The sequence below is a fragment of the Protopterus annectens genome, chromosome 2.part1, assembly GCF_019279795.1.
Source record: "Protopterus annectens isolate FY-2018-M chromosome 2.part1, PAN1.0, whole genome shotgun sequence".
NCBI lineage: Eukaryota > Metazoa > Chordata > Ceratodontiformes > Protopteridae > Protopterus > Protopterus annectens.
Window position 1 is genome coordinate 467,518,673 of NC_056729.1, and position 24,418 is coordinate 467,543,090.

Sequence of the window (24,418 nt, forward strand, 5' to 3'; positions counted from 1 at the left end):
ACAGATTTAGCTTTCCAAAGGAATCACCATGTCTGCCCCCATGAGGGCAGACAAGAGTAAAAACAAAATAAAATTAGGAATGAGTACTTATTTTGCTGAAGGCAGCTTTGGGAGGTGTAGTAAATCATGACAAGATAAAAAATATATGTTTTCTTCATCATTTGCCCGTAGTGGTCCTTTAACACTTTCCATTCTAGATTGATAGATTTATCATAAAATGATTACTGGCTTCAAAAATGCAGCCTCCCAAATCACAGAACTGAACACTCCTTCAAAAGATTTCACATAAATCTGTTAGACAATCGACAGAAGTGAGACTTGTGTTGCTGTAGTTACGAGGACGTTTCCCCCCCTAAAGTAAGAGCTCTGGCAGATATGACATCATCATTTAAGAGCCAGCTAGAGGATTTTCAACTTGGTTTTCAAAGTGAAAGTAAAACAGTACGGAAAATTGGCAAGCCTAAGAGGTAAAACAGTTGAGTGAGTTTTTAAAGCTGTGGGCATTATCAACTAAAGAGGCAGTAGGTTGAGCAATCTGCTTGAATATCCCATTGTTGTCCTTTAAGCTTCTCTTAAAAGTTTACATAGCTACTGTTTTGATTTAATTAGTAGTCACTATGGCAGCTTTGTGCGCATTGTGACATATACTCCCTCACTGTTTATTTACATTCTAAGAGACGTTACTTCAATTGATTTTCTGAAGGCTAAACCCCAAAAAATGTAGAGTGGAGACTGTTCGACATATTGCTTTAGAATTTATCATGGTGTTACATTTTTGAAAAGGTAAACACTGACCAAAACTAACAAGGCATATGTATGCCTTTCCACAACTGTGGCCTAGTTTCATCTTTTAGAATACTGCCTAGTATGTGATTCATGCAGTGGCGTTTATTATCTGGTTATAGCAGTTGATGATTATGTCCATTGAGGTGAGAGGCTGTCCTCTTACAGGGACATTTAAATCCATCAGGTCTTTACTACAGCTTAATTTTCTTAATATCCTCCCAAGTCATAGCTGCTTTGCAGGCAACTATCATCCTTTCTTGTGTTACAGTATCCATAATGGTTTGCCAAAAGATAACTGCTCGGATGTCTTTTAGACTGACTTGTGGAAAGGGCTGTTTTCAAGGACCAAAGCACTTTGGGCAGATTTTGCCTTTTCGGGGTATTTCGTTTTTGGTGGCATGCACTGATCTCTCGTCAGTCAGTTGATAGTTGCTGTGTAGTGTTAGTTTACAGTTTTGCAAATTTCATTAAAAATAGGTGATCTTAAGCATGTAGAGTGAAAGATTTCACTTCTTTAAAGTAAGCAGTTTGTTGCTGTGAAAAAGGAACCAGTTTTGTTTAACTTTTGAGGAAACTACTGTTGTTTTGGGTGGACGAGCATAGGTCTGAATTCTTGGAGTTTTCAGATTACTAGTATTAAATTGTTGGGGAAATCCTCTTCATATTTACTGGCCTACTAGCTACCAGAACTCCCTTTTATAAAACTGTTCTCGGACAGGACTGGTATGAAAGCAAGACTGTATAGGGTAGGCTTTCCTGAGTGAACATTTTTGAAGGATTAAATTAGTTTGTGTGTTGTTTTGTTAACCGGCTTGATCTCAAATGGACTCTTCAGCCATGGCCCAGGAAAGAGATTTGCACAGACACAACTAACACAGATAAGTCATGGTATGCAATGTTTATAGGCACTGCTTTCCAGCTTATGAACCCTATCAAGATGTATACGAGTAGAAATGCATAAGACATTATGTGAGTGCAGTATTAAACTTAAGTGCATCCCATGGTTATTCTAAAGTTAGCTAGTGTTGTGAAATGTTTGTGCTTAACTGTATGATGCCAAGTTGCTGTTTCACTCATTGCCTTTTTTTTTTAGTACTGATTAAGTAAAACTGTTTTTTAGTACTGATGAAGTAAAACTGTTTCATTTTCTTACAGGAAAATTATGTATAGAAGTTACACCACAGAGCAAGATCGCATGGATTTCAGAAACCCTTTGCATTGGTTGTGGTATTTGCGTTAAGGTAGTTCACAGTACATGTCCTAGATTGCTTATAGTATATGTGAATGAAAGAAATTTTTGCTGCTGTTGAATACATTCCCTCCTGCTGTACACCTGAGTTTTGGGCCACAGCAATCACTCCCAAAAAAAAAAAAAATAGTATAGTTAAATCTGACACGCATCTTTCACCTGGCCTGCAGTGTTAGAGGATGCTATTCATATCTGTCACCACATCCAGTGAGGCTGTCTCCATCGATGGCCATGTTCTGTTTTTGAACTTAGATGTGTACTGTTGACCACTAGCAATGAGACAACAGCATTGCCATTATGCCAGTTGATGTGACCTTCTCCCATGATTGATCACGCAGTGAGGCAGCATGCTGTTTAGTCCCCTTCCTAGTAAGGAATGTAGCTTTGCTTGCTTTCTTTTTATAGGTTATTAATACACTAGCTCAGCCCTCAGCTTGGAGAAAGGAAAATGTCCCTTCTAATTCTTAGAATTTTTCCTATGCCACCTAAAGTAATAACTAAACTGTTTTTAATGTTTGTATTGCAGATATGACTAACAGTATGCATGCAGGCTGGCATATAGCTTTTGGTAAGATCGGAATATGGTAGAAGTTATTTACTGGAAGTATTTCCCTTAGATTTGTTTGTTTATATTTTATTTGTTTCAAAATGGCAGTTATTGGTAATATTGTCTCCAGCACTTTGTAGATTGATTTGTATGTGCCTCACACATGAGGAGTAAAACTCTAATGTAGAGGATTCTGATCAGGTCACCTATCATAACTTGTGTTTGAGAATTGGAAGCCAAGAAATTTACTTGGAGAGCAAAGAACAAGAATTGAATCTTGGCATCCATGTTGCAGACACAATTAAAGGTTATGATCAGAGACCCGATCATTAATTCTTTTATAGGGCATGGAGCTTTATCTACTCCATGGAGTTACTGGGGGAGGGGGTTAAGTATTTTGACCAGGTTTCAAAGAGGAAGGTCATAAATTCTTTTTTTATTCTGCTGCTGTCTTTGCTGGTCAGTGCTGGCAGATTTGATGGCCTAGCCTTAACAAATTAAGCAGGGTGAGCTTAACGTCTGTTAAGAGCTGGTCTCGTGCTGTAGTACTGCTTAACTGATTTGTCTTTCTGAATATCGTAGCATAATTACCACACTCCATGCATTGCATAAAGGATTATGGTCTGTTTGCCAGTCCTATCCCACTTATGTGTTTGAGGCATGGACGCAAAGAAATTCACCTTGAGAGCAATCCTAATTCTTTGTAGTGCTGGAGCTTTACCTGTTCCATGCACTACTAGTTACTGAGAAACTGGGAAAATTGCGAATTGCTAGCTTTCAGAGCCATAAAACAGTTTACAGACGCTGTCAAAAAGCCAGTGTAATGCTGTGTCACATTTACATTTACACTTTCACTCTTCTCAGTTATCCAGATTTTTGCAGCACATCCAGATTTTTGCATCATATTTTTGGTTTGTTCCTCCTAAAATCTGTGGTTTTCAGACAAACCACTGAGGATCGAACTCTCAAATGGCATTCCTCAGACTTTTTCATATCCTTCAGAAAATACATGCAACCACAAATCCTGTTCTAGCAAGTTCCCAAGTTTGTTACAGAAACCTGGGGATATTTAACAGGAACAGACAGCAGGCAGAAATAGATGTTTGTTTCAATTTTGTTTCTGCCACTGTCATTTGCTAAGGCAGATTTTAGTGCTTAGTTTGGGACCCAACCTTTCCATTTCTGTTGGGAGTTGTTAACATTTGTTCTGGTCTGTTAAAGCTCCATTCTGGTGCATAACTTTCTCTCCCCCCCCCCCCCCCCCTAGATATCTTTTTAGCATAATCGGCATGCACTTCACAGAAAAAAATAGACTTGGCAATAATGAACTAGACAGAAGTTAGAACTTGGTACAAGTTTAAACATAAGAAATTGATGCTTGCATATTAAAGTTTAGCAGTGAGCACCTTCCCTGTATTTTGATGAGATAGACTTGGCAGTTGCCTTGATACTAAGCAAACAAGTCTGTTAAACAGAAATGAATGGTAGAGATAATCACATTGCAGAAGGAACTACAAGTAGGAAAGTTAGTTATTCCTGTACAGATGGTTGGCAGAACCACTTGTCTGTGTAGGTTGGCTTTTTAAAGGCTACAGCAAGTACTTCTGCTACTTTTTAAAAAAAAAAAGAAAAAGGAATTTTTTTAAACACTTTTTTCAAAACATTAAGATGTATTAACAATGGCACAGGTACACGTACACTAATATAAAAGAAAACAAACCATAGTATCATTTAAGTTCAGGGTTTTATGCATTATACATGTTTTAACAGTTGGAAGCCGTGGTGGTGCAGCGGTAGCATTGTTGTCTCGCAGCAAGAGGTTCTCCCCTTCTTTTCTTGGCTGGAGCGCCTTCTCTGTGGAGTTTGCATGTCTTCCCCGCGGTCGAGTGGAGTCTGAAAGACATGCGTAGAATGGGCGTGCCTTCGTTGAAGGTTGGGCGTTGAGCTGGCACCTCTGCACCATAAAAATCTACTGCCAATCGTTAGCGGACTGGAGTTGTACTGTGGCGACCCCTAAACGGGAAAAGCCGAAAGAACAAACAGTTGGCATTCACTTTAGCATTACATAAATTGCTTAATTCCTACCTTCTGTTAAACCTTACTCCTCCTGAACATCATTCTGTGTGTTTTGTTCCCAAATATTTCATTTAGTTTTGTAATTTGCTAATTTCCTTTTCTAAAGATTCTATCTCCGGTTCTTTCATCTCCTTAATACTATTCATTGCTTCATTTACAGTTTTTTTTATTTTTATTTCTGTTTTCTAGTAATTGTGCTTCTGTCAGCCAGTAGCATTAAAAGTTGTAATACCTTACTATGTCTAAGCAGTTCACATCCTATATCCCAACTACAACCCTTTGCTTCCCCCATATTTTCTGCTATAGTACTTTAGTACTTTAAGGAAATTTTAAAATCTCATCATCTTAGGTTTCCCAGAATGTGTTCTCAGTTACTTTTATCACATCTCCTGCATTTGCTGTCTACCTGAAGAAAAGTTTTCTGAAGCCTGCAATAGGGTATTAAATACTTATTCAACACTTCCAAGCAATAATCTTGCAACTTCTAGGTTTTGCTACATACTTGGGAGCCATACAGATGTGTCTTCACTCCTCTTTGTAAATTGCCTTTTCATTCTCTTCCCAGTCTTTTCTAGCCTCCTCTGATTTTAGTTCTTCAATATTTTATAAGTCTTCCTGGTCTTCATTTAAGAGCATCTTATGTTCTAGATGCAACTACAAATGTTACCAGAACTGGTCTTTCACTTAGCAGCCTCCCCCCCCCCATACTTTTTTTTTACCTGTACTTTAATCCCTGCTGGGGAAGCTGGTCTCTAACCCACAGTCAAGACTTCTGCTTGACCTCATCCTATTCTGTTACTTTCCCTGTGTGTATATATGTGCTCCTGATACCTTGACTTCTTTGCTAATTTTCTCCAGTAAATTCCAGCAGTCATTCATATTGGTCTTTGTCACACTTTCTTCCCATGTCGGCATCCCTTTTATGTTTGATTTATAACCACCTGCTTGGGTTCTGTTTATGGCCCTCTGTGTTTAAAAAAGGCATTAAGAAGTGTACAGTATAACAAAACTGATCTTTTTGCTTTGCATTTTGTAATAGTTCTCTGAATCAGTGCTCCTTTCTGCCTGAATCATTCTCTGAAACACATTATCGTCTCCAACCATGGATATTTTTCCTGGCATCTGAACTGTAATCAGCAAGTGTGCCTTCATCTCATATATTTCCACCCTGATGAGTATTTGCTTAGATCTTATAGTACTGGAGCCAGGTCTGTGTGCAAAGACCTTGAGCACATTTTGTCTCTGGCTCATACTCTGTAGGGGGCTCAGTCATCCATATAGTTTGTGTTGTCTTCCATCTTGTTTTTTCAAATCCCTGAACTTATTATTCTGACATTTATTTCCTTCACTACTACATCTCTCTTTGCCATAGTCATCCCATTTACTGTTTGCCATCGGTATTTCAATTAGAATCCGATTTGAGGCGACTTTCTGTACTTCATGCTGGATTGCTGGGGAAACACTTCTTCCCTAGGCTAGATCCTTTGTTTTAGATGGTGGCTTGCAGTCGGGACGTAGGACTTGTATGAGAATATGAAGCAGTTATTGACCTTGTTGTTCTTTGCTCATCAGCCCAGTGTCCTAGTGCCTGTTTGCCTTTATGGGGGAAGGGCAGACAGTGTACTCAGGTGTTGCTACAAGCGTAATTTGTACGGCATTACCTTTTGCCATGTTCATGTTTTCTGAGATGTGGTTCATTTCCTCCTTGGAGTATGTTTTCATTGCGTTGATAAAGTACTGCTAACAGATGCTGAATAGCCTGTGAGAGTGCCTAGCCTCCTCTATTACATGTGACATGACCAGTGTCTGCAGGAGTGATCAGTCTAGACAAGGTAAAAGGTTCTGCCAAGAAAGTGAATGTATGAATGTGGATGGGTCCTGAAAAGGAGTGTACCTCAAGAAAGCTTTGTTAGAAAAACATTGGAATGAGGCCGAGTTCTAGGGGGAAAAATGGTCCTTCAGTGGATTGATGGCTTTCTGGAGAGCCTTCGTGCTTCACCCAGGTCTTAACATTGTGGGCTTTATCCTTTATGTAGTAAAACAAAAAGCAAGCTTCATTGAGCAGAGCAGAAATTGCCTTTTGAGAATGACAGGAAAGGCTTTCCTTTAATACCATGTCCTGGGATGTAGGCTGGAGGTAGCTTTGAGCAATGGTTTGGTCTCCTGTAGTGTGTTGCAGAGAGAAATAGGGGGGAGAAGTTGAATTCAGTTTCTGGTTTAGAAAATTTACAGGAGCTGTAGAACATTACCAGCCGCTCAGACTGTCCGCTAGGTTTTGTTGGCAACTGAAAGACAAATGGTTTGGACAGTTTGCTGGTTCTTCACTCCAGTTACCCATTGCTGGATAGGCCTGAGACAATGGCTTTAGGAGCTTTGGCTGGAGCTGCACAAAATTGATATTAATGAAATGGTACTCGCAAGCAAGAGTCTTGAGCACAGACTTTTCAAGAATGCATGAGAATTATAGATTGACTTGTAACTCTAGGATTCCTCTAAAGAAGGCAGTTGGGCTTTGGGAATAATCGCCTTATCAGGAAGCTGTTTTCTGCAAAAATGTAGCAGAAGGACTGGAAGTTCGTGTGTGGTTCATAGATTTACTTTCTAGCTGTTCCTGAAGGGAAACTTTACTTTATTGCTTTTGCTTACTAGGAAGGTCCAACAGGCCACAAGTCCCATTTTCAGTGGAGGCTCAGGGAGAAGTGCTCCATTCTACAGAATGAGTAGAAGGCAGTTATACAAGGTTTACATAATATACGTACATAGACTAATAATGATATGACAGTTTATGAAGATGTAATACATAGATCATAGTGATATGACGTTTTGCAAAATAAAGGAAAATGTTAGCTAATGTCAGTCAAGCTTATTATAGTTTAGCTAGATGGAATCGGCTGAAAGTAGAGTAAGAGACAGTTAAGTAATTTTATAGGAGGAAGGAGTATTAAGGAGGTCTAGGTAAAAGGAAAATGGAGAAAGTAGTGGAGAGGGGTAGATGGCACTCGGTAGGTAGAGATTGTGAAGCTGTAGCTGTATTATGGACAGTTGTACGAATGGAGATAGGGTGTCACTGTCGTCTGCTTTTCACATGGAATATAGGCGCAAATGAATAGTGCTAGACTAGCGATCACATGGACTATAAGATGACTAGCCATACAGACATTTTAAGCAGACAAACTTAAAATTCTGGTCATCCTTATCAAACATTTAATACTGCTTACCTTCCAAATTGAGCAGGAGTTTACATGGTAATCCTTGTACAAATGTGTCTACCATAAAGACTAATCTTAAAGATAGTCAAAGTAAATATTTTGACCTATAGTAGCAAGTTGTTCTAGGTTGGAAGTGTACTGTTAGAAGCCTATTCCTCCAACTAGTCTTGTAAAACCCTTGGGACTTGGCATAGTGATTTAAAGTGTTTACCTTACAAATAAGTACAGGGTTTAATTCTCACCAAAGGAAATTAACTGGGCTTAGTGGCCACCAAGACAGCCTCATACTTGTCTATGAACCTATTTTAACCGTGGCACACTTTGTGAAATGTGCAACTGTGAAAATAATGGTGGTAAATGAGGAATGCCTCCTCTTTAGAGTTGTGCAATATTCATAGGTCTCAACATTTGGCTCCCAGGTGGAAAATTTTACATGGATGAAAAGTCATGCAAAACGTGTGTGGGGAGGGGGTCGACTTAATGGTAATTGATCTGTACCAATAGAAAGCAAATCCAACTAGTAAGTTGAACATGTGGTTGCTCACACTGCACTGATAACAGTGGAAATCTAAGCTAACCAATAAGCAGTCTTGATTGCAGCAGCTAAGCAAGCTGTAGACTCAGCACTGTATGGTTTAGCAAGGTTGGTCCCATGGCAGGTGTGGGGATATTTTGACTGAGAGACATTACTTCAGACATGACAGAGCTGTCCCCGTACCGTTGTACTGTGTGCACAGAAATCTGACTAACCTGGGTAGGAAGCTGAAGAGAGGAGCCATGGATGGCACAGTGCGGCAAATTGGGTTAGCAGCCCATTTGTTTGTTTTTCTTAGACCTTGAGGATGCGATACCTAGTACAGAACCAATATTGGTATTGATGCTTCTCTTAATTTCTTAGTGTTGTACAAAAACTACATGCAAAGGTATGTGAAGTATACTTATAATTTTACTTTATCAGACGTGTGTTGTGACTGTGGGCAGTTAACCATAAACACCTACAAGGGCATGTGGATGTTTTATTCTGAAACCACCAGTGTTTTTCTCCTTACGAGTTTGTTCTCTTTCATTACCTGACATTTTGTAGTTGTTCTTGGCTAAAAATGTGGACCCGCTTACGGTTTTGCAAATAAAGTGTGTGTTCGAAAACTGTAAATTTTTCCCATTGGCCACGTCCTTGAACCAGTACTGTTACGTCTGCTGGGCTTTTCAAAGTTAGTAACAAAAAAGGAAAACTGGAAAGAATTGGAACTGTTATATTGGCAAAGTAAATCGGTGCAGCCAAAGCAAATTTGATTGCCAAGTTTGTTATTGAAGGCTAGATGCTAGCTGGAAGAAAATATTTTACCCCATGTCCTTGTGTGTGGATCACTTTTCCCAAAGTCTGTAGGTAGTGGGAAGTGGAAGTCTCTTCCTTTTGGTTGCATTGCTTCTGTTTCTTTTAAATAGCAATGGTGTTTTTCTTTTCACGTTGTTAAAAAGAATAATGTTTTGTATTGGTTATAATGTTTTTTGTTGCATTGCTTCTGTTTCTTTTAAATAGCAATGGTGTTTTTCTTTTCACGTTGTTAAAAAGAATAATGTTTTGTATTGGTTATAATGTTTTTTTGTGTGTGTGTTAGTGTAATAAAGCATTTTTGCTTTTCCTTTTTTTTTTTTTTTGCCAAAATTGGCAAAGTTCCAACCCTTAAGATTGTTACCATTTTTGTTTGGCAAGAAAAGGGAACCTACACTTTTTGATATTGTTTCGTATTATTGAAAGTCATAACTGCTTTATGTAATTGAAAGAAGAAACTATTAATGTAGCTGGTTTTAGTGTTGGCTATAGTGTTTATTGAGAACTGCCTCTAGTTGTGTTCAGTGGTGTGTGGCTAGCAAGTTAACATGATGGTAAATGTTGATGTGGGGGGGGGACATGAAAATTTCTCTCCTGGTTGTTCGTAGTAGGCAAGCATCCAAGTTGTGTAGTAGAGTAGTATAATATTAAGAGGAACTTTCCTTAGCAGGCGGAACTGTTAATGTAACTTTGTTCTTCATATTGACCACTGTTGCAGTAGCCTTAGCTGTATGGGTTATATTCTGCCAAAGATGTAACAACCAGCCAGCTCCCAAACCTTCAGGGTACTTTCCACATGCCCTAATTGTTAAGCAGCGTGAGCTGAGCTGACCAAGACAAAAATTTGGGCACAAAGCCCTTCTGTGCTTTCCTGCTGCCAAAGAGAACACTCCTGAGGCTTGTGAGGATCGAAAGCCAGCATGTGCTTTCTTTAGCTGGGCTCCCTTTTTTGGAAAAAGCCTTCCACTTCCATATTTTTTCTTTTAGTGATTTATTATTTTTCAGGAAAGATATTGACTTACTTTTAAATAGAGCACTCATCATTTGTCATTTTAAAAGTAGTGCTAACTTACTTATGAAATGTTTTGTGTGGAGAAATTGTTTATTTTTTCATTGTGGGGCTGCCATAGTGTTTGAAAGTGCTTTTTACTGTTTTTTTGACAGAGAAAATATAACATTTGTGGACTAGTAGTTTTTTACTGGTATTAGTTGCCTGTTTTACGCAGAATATATGCATAATTTTCGTCTTGGCCTTGGAACTAAAATCTCCAAACTGATCTAAACAGGTAGCAAAAAGGGCTAATTAATACTTCATAGGCTAAATTTGAAGAAAAAATAGCTTCTCAGGCAAAGGACAACCACAACGTTTTCTACAGCTGTGTTCATACCACAAAGAAAATAATGCAGCAATGTGCAGAACTTTTTGTAAACAAGATCTCCTACACTTTACCGGAGGCTGTTGCTAAACTTTCGGCTCACAGGTTCAGCTCATATTTCGCCACTTGCTTCCCACCAATAGTTCAGCAGAAATGCAACATGCCACATTCTGCCAACCATTACTAGGGAATAGGTCTTCAGTGCACTTTCCATGGCCAGAACCACTGTACTGATGGGCCCTGATAACATTCCAGGATGTTTACTAAATAGCATGAAAGATGACCTCTCTGGTCCACTTGAATCACTTTTCAACTGGAGCCTGCAATCATGTTTTGAAAAGAAGATGGCTACACTCATCTCCCTGAACAAAGGAGGTCCAGCCACCTATCCAAGTAACTACAGGCCTGCAAATACCGGATCCATCACAGTACTGCTTTGTTAAAGCAAGGCCATGACTATTAAATCAGGTGAACCTTTTTGAGAGGGTCACCAAAGCAATGGATGCAGGCAAGACTGCACACATCTTACCTTGATCTGTCCAGGGCTTTTTCTACATTGCCGCACTCAGGAATTGTAGACAAGCTGACTAAATTTAAGTATAAGCTCTTATCAATTGCTGGATAGCCAACTGGCTCACTGATGGGCCCCAGGAGGTCAAAATAGGTGAGTCTAGTTTCTAATGGAGTCCTCCCAGGGCTCTGTACAGGGCCTGCTCCTTTTTGGCATATATTTCTGTGAAGTGGAAGTAAATGCTGAAGGTTTATGACAGAGTAAGTTTGCAAATGATTGCAAGCTGGGGATAATCATTAACTTGTCTGCAGACACTAGCATTCTTCAAGAAGGCCTCTCTCCATCTAACAGGTATTGCCAAAGCCATGGTCTTGGAGCTGAGTGCCAAGAAGTGCAGAATTGTACTCTTTCGGAAGTCAATCATCCTGGCTAAATTCCATGTTGATAATATGCCCCAGAGAGTCAACACAGTGGTCAGGGATCTGTGAATGCATGTAGATAGTAGCCTTACCTTAAACCACCACGTGGCCCCAGTGGTGAGTAAATCCTTTTATGTTGTGCAAGTTATAAGTAAGGGCATGACATCTAGGACCAAAGAGATCATTGTCCTACTGCCCACTGTACTCTGCCCTTATAAGACCAGTTGTAGAGTACAATGCTCTCTTTGGTTTGTACCTGACCAGCCATGTGCAGCAACTAGAGCAACTTCAGAGGTTCCTTACAAAAATAATACAAGGCTTAATAAACTTGCCTTGCACAGAGGACCTTAAAGCCCTTTCCTTCTACTCAGTCTCCTATAGATTGCTGAGGGGTGATCTATGCCTGGCTTGCAGGGCATCCGCAAACCTCACACTTATGTCCTGCATATTCAGAAATCATAATACTAGGAACTATAATGTCTAAGGACCTGAATTTTGTCTCTGACTAGACTGCCCTCTTATGGAACAGGTTTCCTATCCATATGAAGCAGAGCTCATCTGTTACCCAATTTTAGTGTAGCCTAAACCAGTGGATGGGGAGTAGGAAATATACACTGGTCTGGCACCCATATCTTTTATAGACAGAGGTAGCTTGTAACTCCCTGGCCCTTAATGTCCTATTTGGAAAATGTTGAGCCAAACAGTCTTTCTACCACAGCAGGCTAGCAGTTTGCCTCCACTGCAGGTGGGTGACTGCTGTGGTCATTTGTACTTAAGACCACTCATCTTTTAACCTGGATCCCTTTGGTGTAGCACCACCAGCCACAGTGGACCAGGGGTTAGCTTCATCCCCTGCAGCTGTTGGAGTCCCCTCAGTGGGCAGTGGAGAGCCACTTTCATCAGTTCTGGGAGATGGAAAAAAGGTTTCCTATGTTGTATCAGTGCTGTTCCTTTCCCTGGGGCAGCAGCATCTGCCATTAGTAAAAGGGTTACCCCATCTTTCCTGTCAAAAAAGAACAGAAAACCAAGCGTGTATCTACTCCTTAAATTACTTTGGATAGAAGTAGTTTATTGGGACTGGCTCAGGGTTTGATTCTGGCAGTTGGTCCTTTTTAGAGTAGTTTGCTGTATAAAAAGAGGGATGCCTCCTTTACTGAAGAGTTTCAAGAATCTGTTCTGAACAGGAAGGTGCAGAGACGGATTCAGGGTTTTGTCCTCCAATTTCTGATTCAGACTCTGAGGAGAGCCCTCTTTTTTTGATTCTCCCTGGGGGGGTCTTTCTGTGAGACCCGATTGTTCATGTTTTCAGTGGGAGAACACGGAGGTTTTCCAGTCCTTCCAAAAATACTATGAGTTGTTGCATAAGGATTTTCCAGAACCTACACACATTTGTCTTGTCTGTTTTAGAGGATGTCTTACTACCTGCAATTTTCCTGATAAGTCTGCCAGCTGTCCCTAAAAAGGCAGGATCTATAAAGCTTCTCAGTCATTTAATTTTTTTATGCATTATTACCAAACTTGTCCCAGCAGATGTAGCCGTAGTTTACTCTGCTGCTAAGCACTTGGTTAATTCCAGTTCTTCTCTGCCTAAAAAGGATAGTAAAATTATTGAAGGGTATGGCAAAAAAAAGTGTATACTTCTGGAGCTTTAAATTCTTGAATTTTAAATTATCAGGGTCATATGTGGTGCAGCGGTTAGCGTTGCCGCCTCACAGCAAGAGGCTCTCCGGTTCGATCCTCTGCTAGGGTGCCTTCTGTGCGGAGTCTGCATGTCCTCCCTGTGGTCGTGTGGGTTTTCTCCGGGTGCTCAGGTTTCCTCCCACATCCCAAAGACCTGCTGTAGGTAGATTGGACACTAAATTGGTCCTAGGTGTGTGTGTGTGTGTGTGTGTGTGTGTGTGTGTGTGTGTGTGTGCGTGTGTTGCCTTCTGTGAAAGGTTGGGCGCTGGGCTGGCAACTCGACACCATAAAACTCCACTGCCAATCATGAGCAGACAGATGATCCGCTGTGGCGATCCCTAACCGGGAAAAGCCAAAAAAGAAGAGTCGTATGTTAGTTTATTCTGACACATTGTGAAAGTACGAGGAATGTTTTTCTGCAGTTTCTTGTAAAGAAAAATCTTCTTTTAAAAGTCTCTTACTGCATTGTTCACTACTCGGGTTTCCAGTGTGTGTTGGACTCTGATACTTCCAGGGTTATGCCCCTGGTACTCTCAAGTTTGGTTTGGTTGCACTCTAAGAACCTCCCAGATGTTAAAAATGAGATTTTACATTTTCCCTTGGATAGAGATTGTGTTTTGGCCCCATTTCTGCAAAGGTGATTATAAAGTGTGATGAAAGGAGAAAGCTGATCCAGGAAATCTGAGTGTTCAACCCTCGTTTTCCAAATTGTACAAGGGATTTTTTCTTATCCAATTTAAAAAAAAATAAACAATTGCCACAGAATTCCAACCGGTCTGAATGACTGTTCAAGAGACCTTGTGACCCCCTCCCACACTTGCCCTCTTTCTTTTCCATAAAGTCTGAATCTCTTTTTATCTCTGCCAACAGATTGTTTTAGACAAATGGGTTCTGAAAATCATTCAAGTTTACAGATGGCAGTGGGAGGGAATGCCTACTTTCCATGGATCATTCTTCATCCTGCAGATCAGATGTTTTTTCTCCTGCCTGTTCATCCCGTTCTGTGCCAAGGAGTGATAGCCAGCCCCTCCTTCCCAAGTGGGGAGGGGATTTTATTTGAGGATGTTGATAGCCTCAACGAAAGAAAATTCTTTAGGTTTAGTTTTGGATCTTTCTTTCCTAAACCTGTTTGTGATGGTGCCCAAATTCAAAATGATGTGTCCATAAAGATGACGTATCATCCTCATAACAACTTTGCTGACAGAACACAGTCTTCAATCATTGGTCTGAGTGCTCATTCGTCTACTGGTTACCAAGCCATTTTTCAGATAAGTGCTCCATTGGGGTTTTTTCTTCTCCTTTTTATTTGTGGTGGTTGGTTTCATGTCATCCAAAAAGGGGAAATGTCTGTGTGGGAGACAGAGTTCCCATAAGGACTATCACGAGTAGTGTTTGCTTTGCTTAGGACACGACGTATGGTCATGCGAGGTACCTATTTGCCAAGCGTTTGTTCTAAATACTCTGTGTAGTTGTCACTCCTCTTAGCCATTTACTTGGAAAGTCAGCATCTTAAATTGCTGGCTAAGGGTACCATAAGGAATCTTCCCGGCCTGAGGGTCAGCCATCTACAAAGAAGGGCAAGAAAACTGTCAAGTTCTTCAGCTGTACTGTCTTCACTGGATGTCTCTCTCGAGGCTGGTGAAGGCCAAGAGGACTGCCCATATTTTCAGTCTGATTCCTCTGCTGTGACTGTCTTGAGGCTGGCATGAATCTAGCTTCTCGCACGTCCGCAGAGGCTATGCAGGCGTCCATTTCTGATGTTCAGAGGGAACTGTGGCTGATTTTTATTTACAAAGGACTGGGGGGGGTGGGGCAGTTCCACAAATCCATGTTAAGAGTGGAGATTCCCAATACACTTAGTGTTGTCATGGGTCCGAGCCTCCTAAGAACGTTATGGCTGCTGTCCCCTTGAAAAAGAAGCTGAAAACTTTCTCCTGCTCCCAAGAATCCTCAATGTGAATGGCAGGATTTCACTCTGGGTTTGTTTAATGCCCTTATGGCTTTGAAGCCTCCCCAGGGGGTCTCTGTTCTGTTCCCCTTTAGTTGTCTATTCCTCGTAAGAGGCCTAGGGAGCAGGTTTCCTCTGAGGATGTGGATTCTGAAGAATCCTTTACCTGTTCTTTCCAGATTCCCTCTCTTGAACTATGGTTTTGCTGAGGAAGAATGTTAGTTTTTTTTATTAGTTTTGATCCTCATTTTGAGGAAGTTTCTTTTGGTGGTAGTTTTCTGTATGATGGAGTTTGTGTGACTGTACCCGGGTCTCAGATGTCCAGCACAAGTATTATGAACTCCTTCAGATGGTCTCCCAAGCCTTCTCCTGCCCCTCCTGTTTTTGCTGCCTTGCTAGACACCTTTTCTGTAGCTTTCTGACTCTTTACCACCTGCTCCTAAGAAACCTGATAGATTTTATAAGGTGGATGAGGATTGCAAATTGCTTTACAAGTGACCCTTTGCTGACCTTTTATTTCTGTTGCTTCTGATAAGCCAGATACACACACAGGAACCGCAAGTACGGCTGGTGCAAAGGCCCACATCACCCAAAGCAATCACAAAACTGGCCAGCACTTTGGTGAAACCAAAATACCTTATTTTATTGTGGCAACTCCAAAAGCTACTATAACTACTGTAGCTATAACAAATCAGTCAAACCGGTTTTGGCATCCATATGCCTTCCTCCAATTACGTTATTTAGTATTTAAAATAGAGTGCCAACCCATTCTCATCACAAACTACCTTATTTAGAGATCTACTTAAGGGTTGTTTCCCCTGTGGTCATTGTTTAGCCTGTCAAAATGTCTAAATCTAAGCTTTACCAGTGCAAATACTTCCAGGATTTATGACATTCCATTCTTTGGGAATTGCAGCACAGACTGGATTATTTATTTAGCCAGTTCTTGCTCGGCATTTTATGTGGGCCAAACGTCTAGCTCTGTGCAGGTGAGGGTCTCTGAACATCTTATCAATATCTGTAACAAAAGAGCTTCCAGCTCATTATTTAAACACACTTTACAACATACTACAGCACGGTTTACTTTTTATTATTGACCTAAAAGGGAATAGACAGGGCAAAATGGGTTGGCACTTTAAATACTAAAGAATGTAATTTGATCATTAGACTAGGGGGATTGTTTAGACCTGGTCTTAATGAGTAATTCTAATTAATTATTAATGGAAATGTGATGTGTATTTAAATGAAACATTTTTGTGTTATGTTCACTGAGGAAGGCATATGGATGCCGAAACTAGGTTTACTGCTTTGTTATAGCTACAATAGCTTTTGGAGTTGCCACAGTAAAATAGTCTTGGTTTCACCAAGGTGCTGGCCAGTTTTGTAATTGCTTCTGATAAGCCCTCTAAGCTTTTACCTTCTACATAGCTGCTGATCTCGGACAAGGTTAGCAGAACTATGTTGAGGTTGAGTAAGAAGATGTACAACACAAAAAAACCCCACTCACAAGGTTAGTGTCCCAGAACGGCAAAGCTGTGTATCAACAAAATAATTCCTGCTGAGACAGCAAATAAAAGTAAACCGTTTAATATACTCCAGATATAAAAACAGGCGATCTGATCACATGAAAAACGGCGCTTTCACATTTATAACAAATGCTTCTTCAGACTGTTGATAAAAAGAAACAAACGTTGACTGTTAAATCTACACACATTGACAGCCTGACCAATCAGTATATGTTATCAATTAAGAATTACTAAGGAAGTGTTAGTATTATATATGAAATGACAACTGTTTTTGTCATATGTAAATATGAAATCATTATAAACAAACATTGTGAAAATGTGAGTCTTTCTATATAACTATCTAAAAACTCCACACTAATGACTTAAAATAAAATAAAATTCTCTTTATATACACAAGTAATTGACAATGACTATAGATGTATATATGTTTATATATAGATGTATATATGTTTGTATATATGTTTGTGTGTGTGTGTGTGTGTGTGTGTATATGTATGTGTATATGTATATATTATATATATTAATAGATATATATATTTATATATGGATGTTTATATATATATAGATATATATATATATATATGGATTACATATACACACACACACACACATATATGATATGGATGTTTATATATAGATATATATATATATATATATATATATATATATATATATATATATATATATAGATGTTTATATATATAGATATATAGATATATATAGATATAGATATAGATATATATAGATATATATAGATATATATAGATATAGATATAGATATATATAGATATAGATATATATAGATATATAGATAGATATATAATGTCTAGTGCTGACAGTCTCTGGCTGCTAAAACTGGCTTGAGAGAAACTCTCATTCAAATCAACAGATTTATCAGCCTGTAGCTTCATTATCCATCTAGCTTCTCTTTGTTCTGTCATTTCTGTGATTTCCCAACCTGTCATTCCTCTTAACTATTTCTGCAATAGTAAACTTAAAGCTGTGTGTGGTTCCAAGGATGAGGACATGTTTGGCTATGGCATTGCTCTCATCTTCTTTGCTAATTGCTTATAGATGTTCTCGTACTCTCTCTCACGTAGTGTCCTGTTTGTCTTACCTACGTAGAAACTACTGCAGGATGTGCAAGTAGCTATATATATATTACATCCCTGCTTTTACAGTCCGCATAAAAATTAAAATTGTGTCTCCATCCTATATCTGGATGTATGAAGTAATCCCTGCCTGACATGTAACTGCACTGATTACATGACTTGCATGGGAAGGTGCCTTTCCTATCAGAAATATCTGTTGTTGACTTAGTATTCTCATAACATAACATCCTTTTCAGAATTTTTGTGTTCTTGTAGGTATAACTCTGCCTCGGTCCTACTATTTGCTCTATCTTAGTATCTGCTGTAAGAATATTCCAATTTCTCTGAAAAATATCTCTAATTCTTACATTATTGTTGCTGTATGGTATAACTATTTTATTAAACTTCACTGTATTGTTTGATCTTGCTTGGACGTCTTCATCACCATTTCTCCTATGTATGAATGGCTTTCCTATAGTATCTCTTTTCCCATTGTTTCTATGTTCCAGCATCGCTGTCTCGCTTTGTTTATATCCTCTTACTTGAAACTCATTCTGTAACATATCTATAGTATTCTTGGTCATTGTCATTACTCGTGAGTCTAGACACTCTCAACATTTGACCCTTAACCATGTTCTTATAAATGTGCGGAGGATGCATGCTAGTACGATGCAACAATGTGTTCCTCCTGCATTCCTTCCTTTATAGCTGTGTTTCTATGTGTTGTCCTTCTGTCAGTAGCAACACGTCTCAAAACTTTATTTGGTCAGTGCACCATTTTCCTGTAAAGGACAGGAAATCAGTAGTCCCATTTATATATCTAATGAAATCTTGATGTCCTTCCATATCACTGTTGCAGTATTCCGTACATTAGGGGTCCCCAGTATTCCGTACATTAGGGGTCCTCTGTCAAGGGTAGCCTGACATCCAGCCTGTGTACCAAACCCTTAGGATGTTATAGGGACATCGTACATCACACACATATGCTCACCACTCATGGCGTAGGGCATAAAGATGCCGTACAGATGTATCTTCCTCAGAACTACTTTGTCACCAATCTGCTCAAAAGTCTGTCTGAACACTCCTTTGTCAACTAAAATGGCTTGGTAACCAGTAAAGTCCCCCCCCCCCTTTTTTTTCTTTTTACTGTTTGTTGTAAGGTTACATGTCATCCAGAATGGGAAAATGCCAGTGTGGGAGACAGATTTCCCATAAGGACTGTCACAAGCAGTGTTTGTTTTGTTTGGATGCTTCTTGCGACCATATGTCGTGCCCTATTTGTCGGGCATTTGTCCTTAAATCATTTTATAGTAGTCTCTCCTCCTTATCCATCTACCTAGAAAACCAACATCTTAAATTGTTGGAGCAGGGTACAAGAGTGGAGTCGTCCTGGCCCGAGGGTCAACCATCTGCTAAGAAAAAGTTGGGTCAGATTCTACTGCTGTATCACCTTCCCCAGACATCTCTCTTGAGGCTGGTGAATGCCTGGAGGATTGCCCAGCTTGTCCCTCTGATTCCTGTGGCAAGACCACTACAGAGGCTTGTATGGATCCGGCTTTTCACATGTCCACAGAGGCTGTGAAGATGTCTATTTCAGATGTATTGGTGGAACCGCAACTGATAATATCCGAAGGGCCAAGTGGTGGTTAGATTCTTGTTAGGGAGGAGATTCCCACTTCACTGATTAGTGCTGACATCCCTTTAAAGATAAAACAGAAGACAAACAATATTTCCCTTGCTCCTAGGTACCCTAAGTATTAATGGTAGGATTTTATACAGGGGTTATTTAATGCTTTTATGGCTTTGAAACTCCCTCATGGAGTTTCTGTTCTTGCCTACCTTGGTCCTCTGCTACTCTTACGAGGCTCAGGGAACAGGGCTCTTCTGAAGAGGAATTAGATTTTGATGAAGTGCCTTTGGCCTATTCCTCCCAGATTCTCTCTCCCTTGAATTATGGTTCTGAGGAAGAAGATTCTATTAGCCCATGTTCTCCTTTTGAGGAGATTTCTTTTGTGGTTACCATCTGTTGTATAATGGAATTTTGTGGTTACCATCTCTTGTATAATGGAATTTAAATGGTACTGCACCCAGGTTTCTGCTGTTGATTCCCAGACCCCTGCTCCTAAAAACCATGGCATGTTTGATGAGGTGCCTGATTGTAAATTTCTTTACAAGCACCTCTTTGATGTTTCTGTTTCTTCTGATAAGCCTTCCAAGCTTGTGCCTGCCTTTAAACTGCTTCCCTCTGACAAGGACAGTAGGGCCATGGAAAGTTTGGAAAAAGGGTGTACACTGCTGCTACCCTTGCGTTTTGGAATATGAATTGTCAGACCCATATGACCAGGTATGTGTTTGCCCTCCTGTCACAGGCCTTTCAAGCTATTTCAGCCTTTTCCAGATTCTAAGGGGAAAGCTTCAGCCTTCTCTTTGCTGGGGTCCTGTTCTCAAGTGGCTCACCTTTCCATTAAATGTGGTTATGACCCAGCTGATGCCTGTTCTAGAGCTGCTGCTTTTGGTTCTGTGTTCAGGCGTTATTCCTGGCTTCAACTTCAGCCTTTGCCTGATAAGGCTATATTGATGGATGCTCCTCTTGGCAATAAAAATCTTTTTGGTTCTGTAGCTGCTGAGCTTTTTAAGTCTCTTCAGGAGCAGGGTAAGGCTTTGCAGGAATTAAAGCATATTTTTGCTTCCCCTGTTCCAAATTTCAGAGAGGTTATCCTACCCAAGTCTGCCTTTGTACTTAGTCTTGCCCTCCTCCCATAGGTAAAAAAAAAGTTCTTAGAAGGGCATCTCCTGATGCCTACTCTGACTCCTACAGCTCAGAAGCTTCTTTTTCCAGACAAACCAGGTTCTGTATGTCCTCCTCTCTCTATCTTAAGGCAAGTTTCTCTATCCATCTTGGTTCAGTCAGTCATTCATCAGGGAAAAAAGAGAAAGATTTCTCTCTCTCTCTTTTTTTTTTGGGCATTCCTCAACCTCCTCAGGAACAGCTGCCCTTTTTTTCCAGATGTCCTTCAGAGCCTTTTGTCTCAAGGCACATCCAAGCAGTTTCTGCTCTTGGGTAAGGGATTTTATTCCAGAAGAAAGAAGGAACCTGGAGATTCATTCTGGATCTTTCTAAGTTCAACACCTTTTTAAAGTTTAATTCCTTTTGAATGCTATCCCTTCAATCTGTGTTTCCTCTCTTACCTCCGGCCTTTGTAGTCTGTCTGGACATCAAGGATACCTATCTCTTTCTATTCATCCCATTTTCGTGAAATGTTTACATTTCTGTCTCTTCCTTGCATTTTAAGTTCTCTGCTTTGGCCTTTGGTGCCTCTGCTGCTCCAGGGGTCTTCACTAAATGCCTCTCTCCTATGATTACTTTCTGCACACTGCACAATGAGGGGAATACAGATCTTTTCTTATCTGGACGAACTGCTTGTTTAGGATTCCTCTCCAGAGACCCTGCTTCAGTACTTTTCATTATGCTGTTTGCTTCTTGCAGAGCCTTGGGTTTACAGTAAATTTCCAAAAATCATTCTTAATTCCTTCTCGGGATCATGTTTTTCTCTGCTGCAGGCTCCAGACCATTCATATGCTGGCATCCCTGCCTCGTCCCAGTGCTTTACATTTTTTCAGTCCATTCTTCCTCTGGTTCCTATTAGACAGGTAATTTCTAAGGGCTGTGGGGTTCATGGCGTCCACCATTCCTATGCTTCCTCTAGCCAGGCTTCATATGAGAAAGCTGCAGCGATTCCTAAAGTCAGTCTGGCTTCAACATTCTCATCCCTTTTGACTTTCCTGTTCTTCCATGCCTCAAGCTAGAACTTCAGTGTTGGATTCATAAACTGTCAACCTGGAACTTCCTTTTCATTCTTCAGTCCCCTCTCAGGAGCTCTTCAGATGCCTCAGATGTGGGATGGGGAACTTCTTTTGGCCCTCTGAAGGTTTGGGGCCTTTGATATTGTTATGGTCCTTCGGACGAAGGGACCAAAGAGATGATGTTTTTTTTTCTTCTGACCCTTCAGGCCTTCCAGTCTTGATTCCTTCCAGGTCCCCTCAAAAATCTTTACAGACCAATACCACAGCGATGTGATACATCAGCAAGCAAAGGGGACACTGTCTAAAGTCTTGTGCAGACTAGCTCTTCCAGTTTGGTATCTGGCTGTCTAGTATTAAGTGACTCTTCAGGCTGTTTATATTTCTTCAGAACATTGTGGCAAACTGTTTGTCTGAAACGATCCATAGCAAACTCCTGAATGGATGCTTCACGGAGATCCATTTCTGGACATTGGGGTACTCCTCTGGTAGATCTTTTTGCTTCCCTTCTGAAATAGGCAGCTTCCTCTCTCCTGCAGCAGAATCTCATGTCCTCCGGCTTGGAAGGTGGATGCCCTCTCTTTCTCTTGGAAGGGGATGTTTCTTTGCCGTCCTTTCCTCTCATTCCAAGGGTCCTGTTCATGATAAATAAAACTCTCCAAAAATCTTGTTGGTAACTCCCTTTTGGCCCAGACAGCATTGGGTCCCTCTTCTGTCCTTGGCTAAAGGCAATCACCACAAGTTACCTCACAGTTTGAAACTACTTGCACAAGACAAGGCATCTCTTATCCATCTCAACTTGTCCACTCTTCACTTGACACTGTGGGTGATGGGGTTTTGATCCCTTGTAGACACCTTTTTTCTGAGGACGTGCTTCCGGTCCTTCAGGAGACTGGGAAACCTTATTTATCTAAATAGAAGATTTTCTGTTTGGTATCTTGCTCGTTATGTGGATCCACTGTCTGTAGGAAGTCCTTTGGTTCTTTCTTATTTATGTGAATTGCTTGATGCTGGGTAGGTTTACTCTTCAGTCAAAGCCCACCTTTTAGCTATTTCTGCTGTGAAATCCTCTCTCATTCTAGATTTAAGGTCAAACAATTCCTTTAAAGATGTCCTTCATATTAGGCCTCCCAGGAAGCCTGTCCTCCTTCCTGAGACCTTGATTTTATTCTTGAAAAATTGACTCCGGCTCCTTCTGAGTCTGCAGTTTCAACTTCCTTGCAGCATTGTACTTGGAAGTCTATTATTTTGGCCCTTACTTCAGCCAGAAGAGTTTGAGCTTGAGGCCCTTATGGCTGTTTTACTAAGGAAAGGGTGTCTCTTCGTACTAATCCTCCTTTTATGCATAATGTGGTTGAGTTGGCTCTTAATCAACCTGTTCATTTGCCAACTTTCCCTTCTCTGCAATCTGCTAGTGAGAAGGTTCTTCACACCTTGAATTTGCATAGACAGCTTGTATTTTATGTAGCTAAAACTAAAGACATTCGTAAATCGAAGCAGCTTAGTTTAATTTCATCCTAGGTCTTTAGGTTTAGCTGTTTCTAAGCAAAACTCTTTCTTCCTGGATCTGTAAGGCGATTTCCTCCCCGTGGTCAGTTGAACTTCAAAGACATGAGGTAGGTGTGTGAGTGCGTGTGTGCCTTCTGTGAAGGTTGAGCATCAGGCTGGCAACTCAGCACTGTAAAATTTCACTGCCAGTCGTGAGCAGTGCGGTTATCCGCTGTGACAACCCCTAACCAGGATAAGCCAAAAGACAACTCTCTCCATGGGAAAAGCCTTTCTTCTGTTAATGCTCATTCTACCAGGATTGTGGGTTGTAGTGCTTTTCTCAAAGGATTAGATACAAACTCCATCTTTGAGGCAGTTACTTGGACTTCTGTGCATACTTTTACCAAGCATCATAAGTTGGTTATGGTTTCCAGAGCTAGAGACAGATTTGCCAGGGCTAGCGTACATATCTCTCTGTCTCTCTTGTTTAAAAAAAAAAAAAAATCACACATGACATAGGCAAGCATACATTTATATAAATGAGAACGGAAATATGTCTGTAATTTTAGTTGCAAATTATACATCACAAACCATATTGACATAATTTTATATGCAGACATTTTTATCTATCCAGTCATTGTCAGATATTATATTGCTCATTCAGATTCTGCTGTCTTTTGAACCTTATTCCTCTTCTGCATGTATTGTTCCTATTGTTTTCTATGTCATTTGCTCCTAGCCTTTGCTAAAGATCCCAATTACAGTTGTTTTTATCCCTTTTAATATCTCCATTACTTCTAGTACAGTTGGATTAGACTTGGATTTTCATTTTCTAGTAACTGCTTTTTTGGCAGCCACCATAATTACACTCGGCAGGGCCTTAGTATGTGTCTAGGCAATTCCAATTCTGCATCATAGGTGTACACGTGAATCATTACACCAAGTTCCAGCCCCTAAAAATCATAGCTCATAAAGTAATTTTCTTAGTTGCACCAAGTTGCGCACCCAGCATCTCTGGCAGAGTAGTCTGCAGGGAGTCAAGTCTGCCAACTCATTACACGCCTTGCCTCTTTCTTCTCCATCACACCTCCAACATTTACTGCCTACCTGACTAAAAATTCTTTGAAGTCACTTTGGTATAAAAAGACCTATATATGTAGAAATTGCCTACCTTGTTGTGTAGAAATCTCATACTTGTTTGTTCTTTAGTCTGTGGACCTTTTCTCCCCGGGCCTCTGCTGAAAATGGACATGTATCCAGTCAGACTGTCCTAGTAAACGTAAAATTAAAAATAAAGTAAATGTAAAAACTTCCAAGCAAATATCTTAAATCTTCTAGACTTTGAGTATTTAGGAGACATGCATATATCTCCCATTGT

At 40.2% G+C, this 24,418-nt stretch overlaps 1 protein-coding gene across 1 annotated transcript in view; it reads left to right on the plus strand.

Annotated features, from left to right (window-relative positions):
- ABCE1 (ATP binding cassette subfamily E member 1) overlaps positions 1-24,418 on the plus strand; it is a 1,045,252-nt gene that overhangs the window by 51,845 nt on the left and 968,989 nt on the right. The window contains exon 3 of the mRNA XM_044062259.1: positions 1,942-2,027. Coding sequence (XP_043918194.1) covers positions 1,942-2,027 — 86 coding nt within the window. The remainder of the gene's footprint in view (positions 1-1,941; positions 2,028-24,418) is intronic.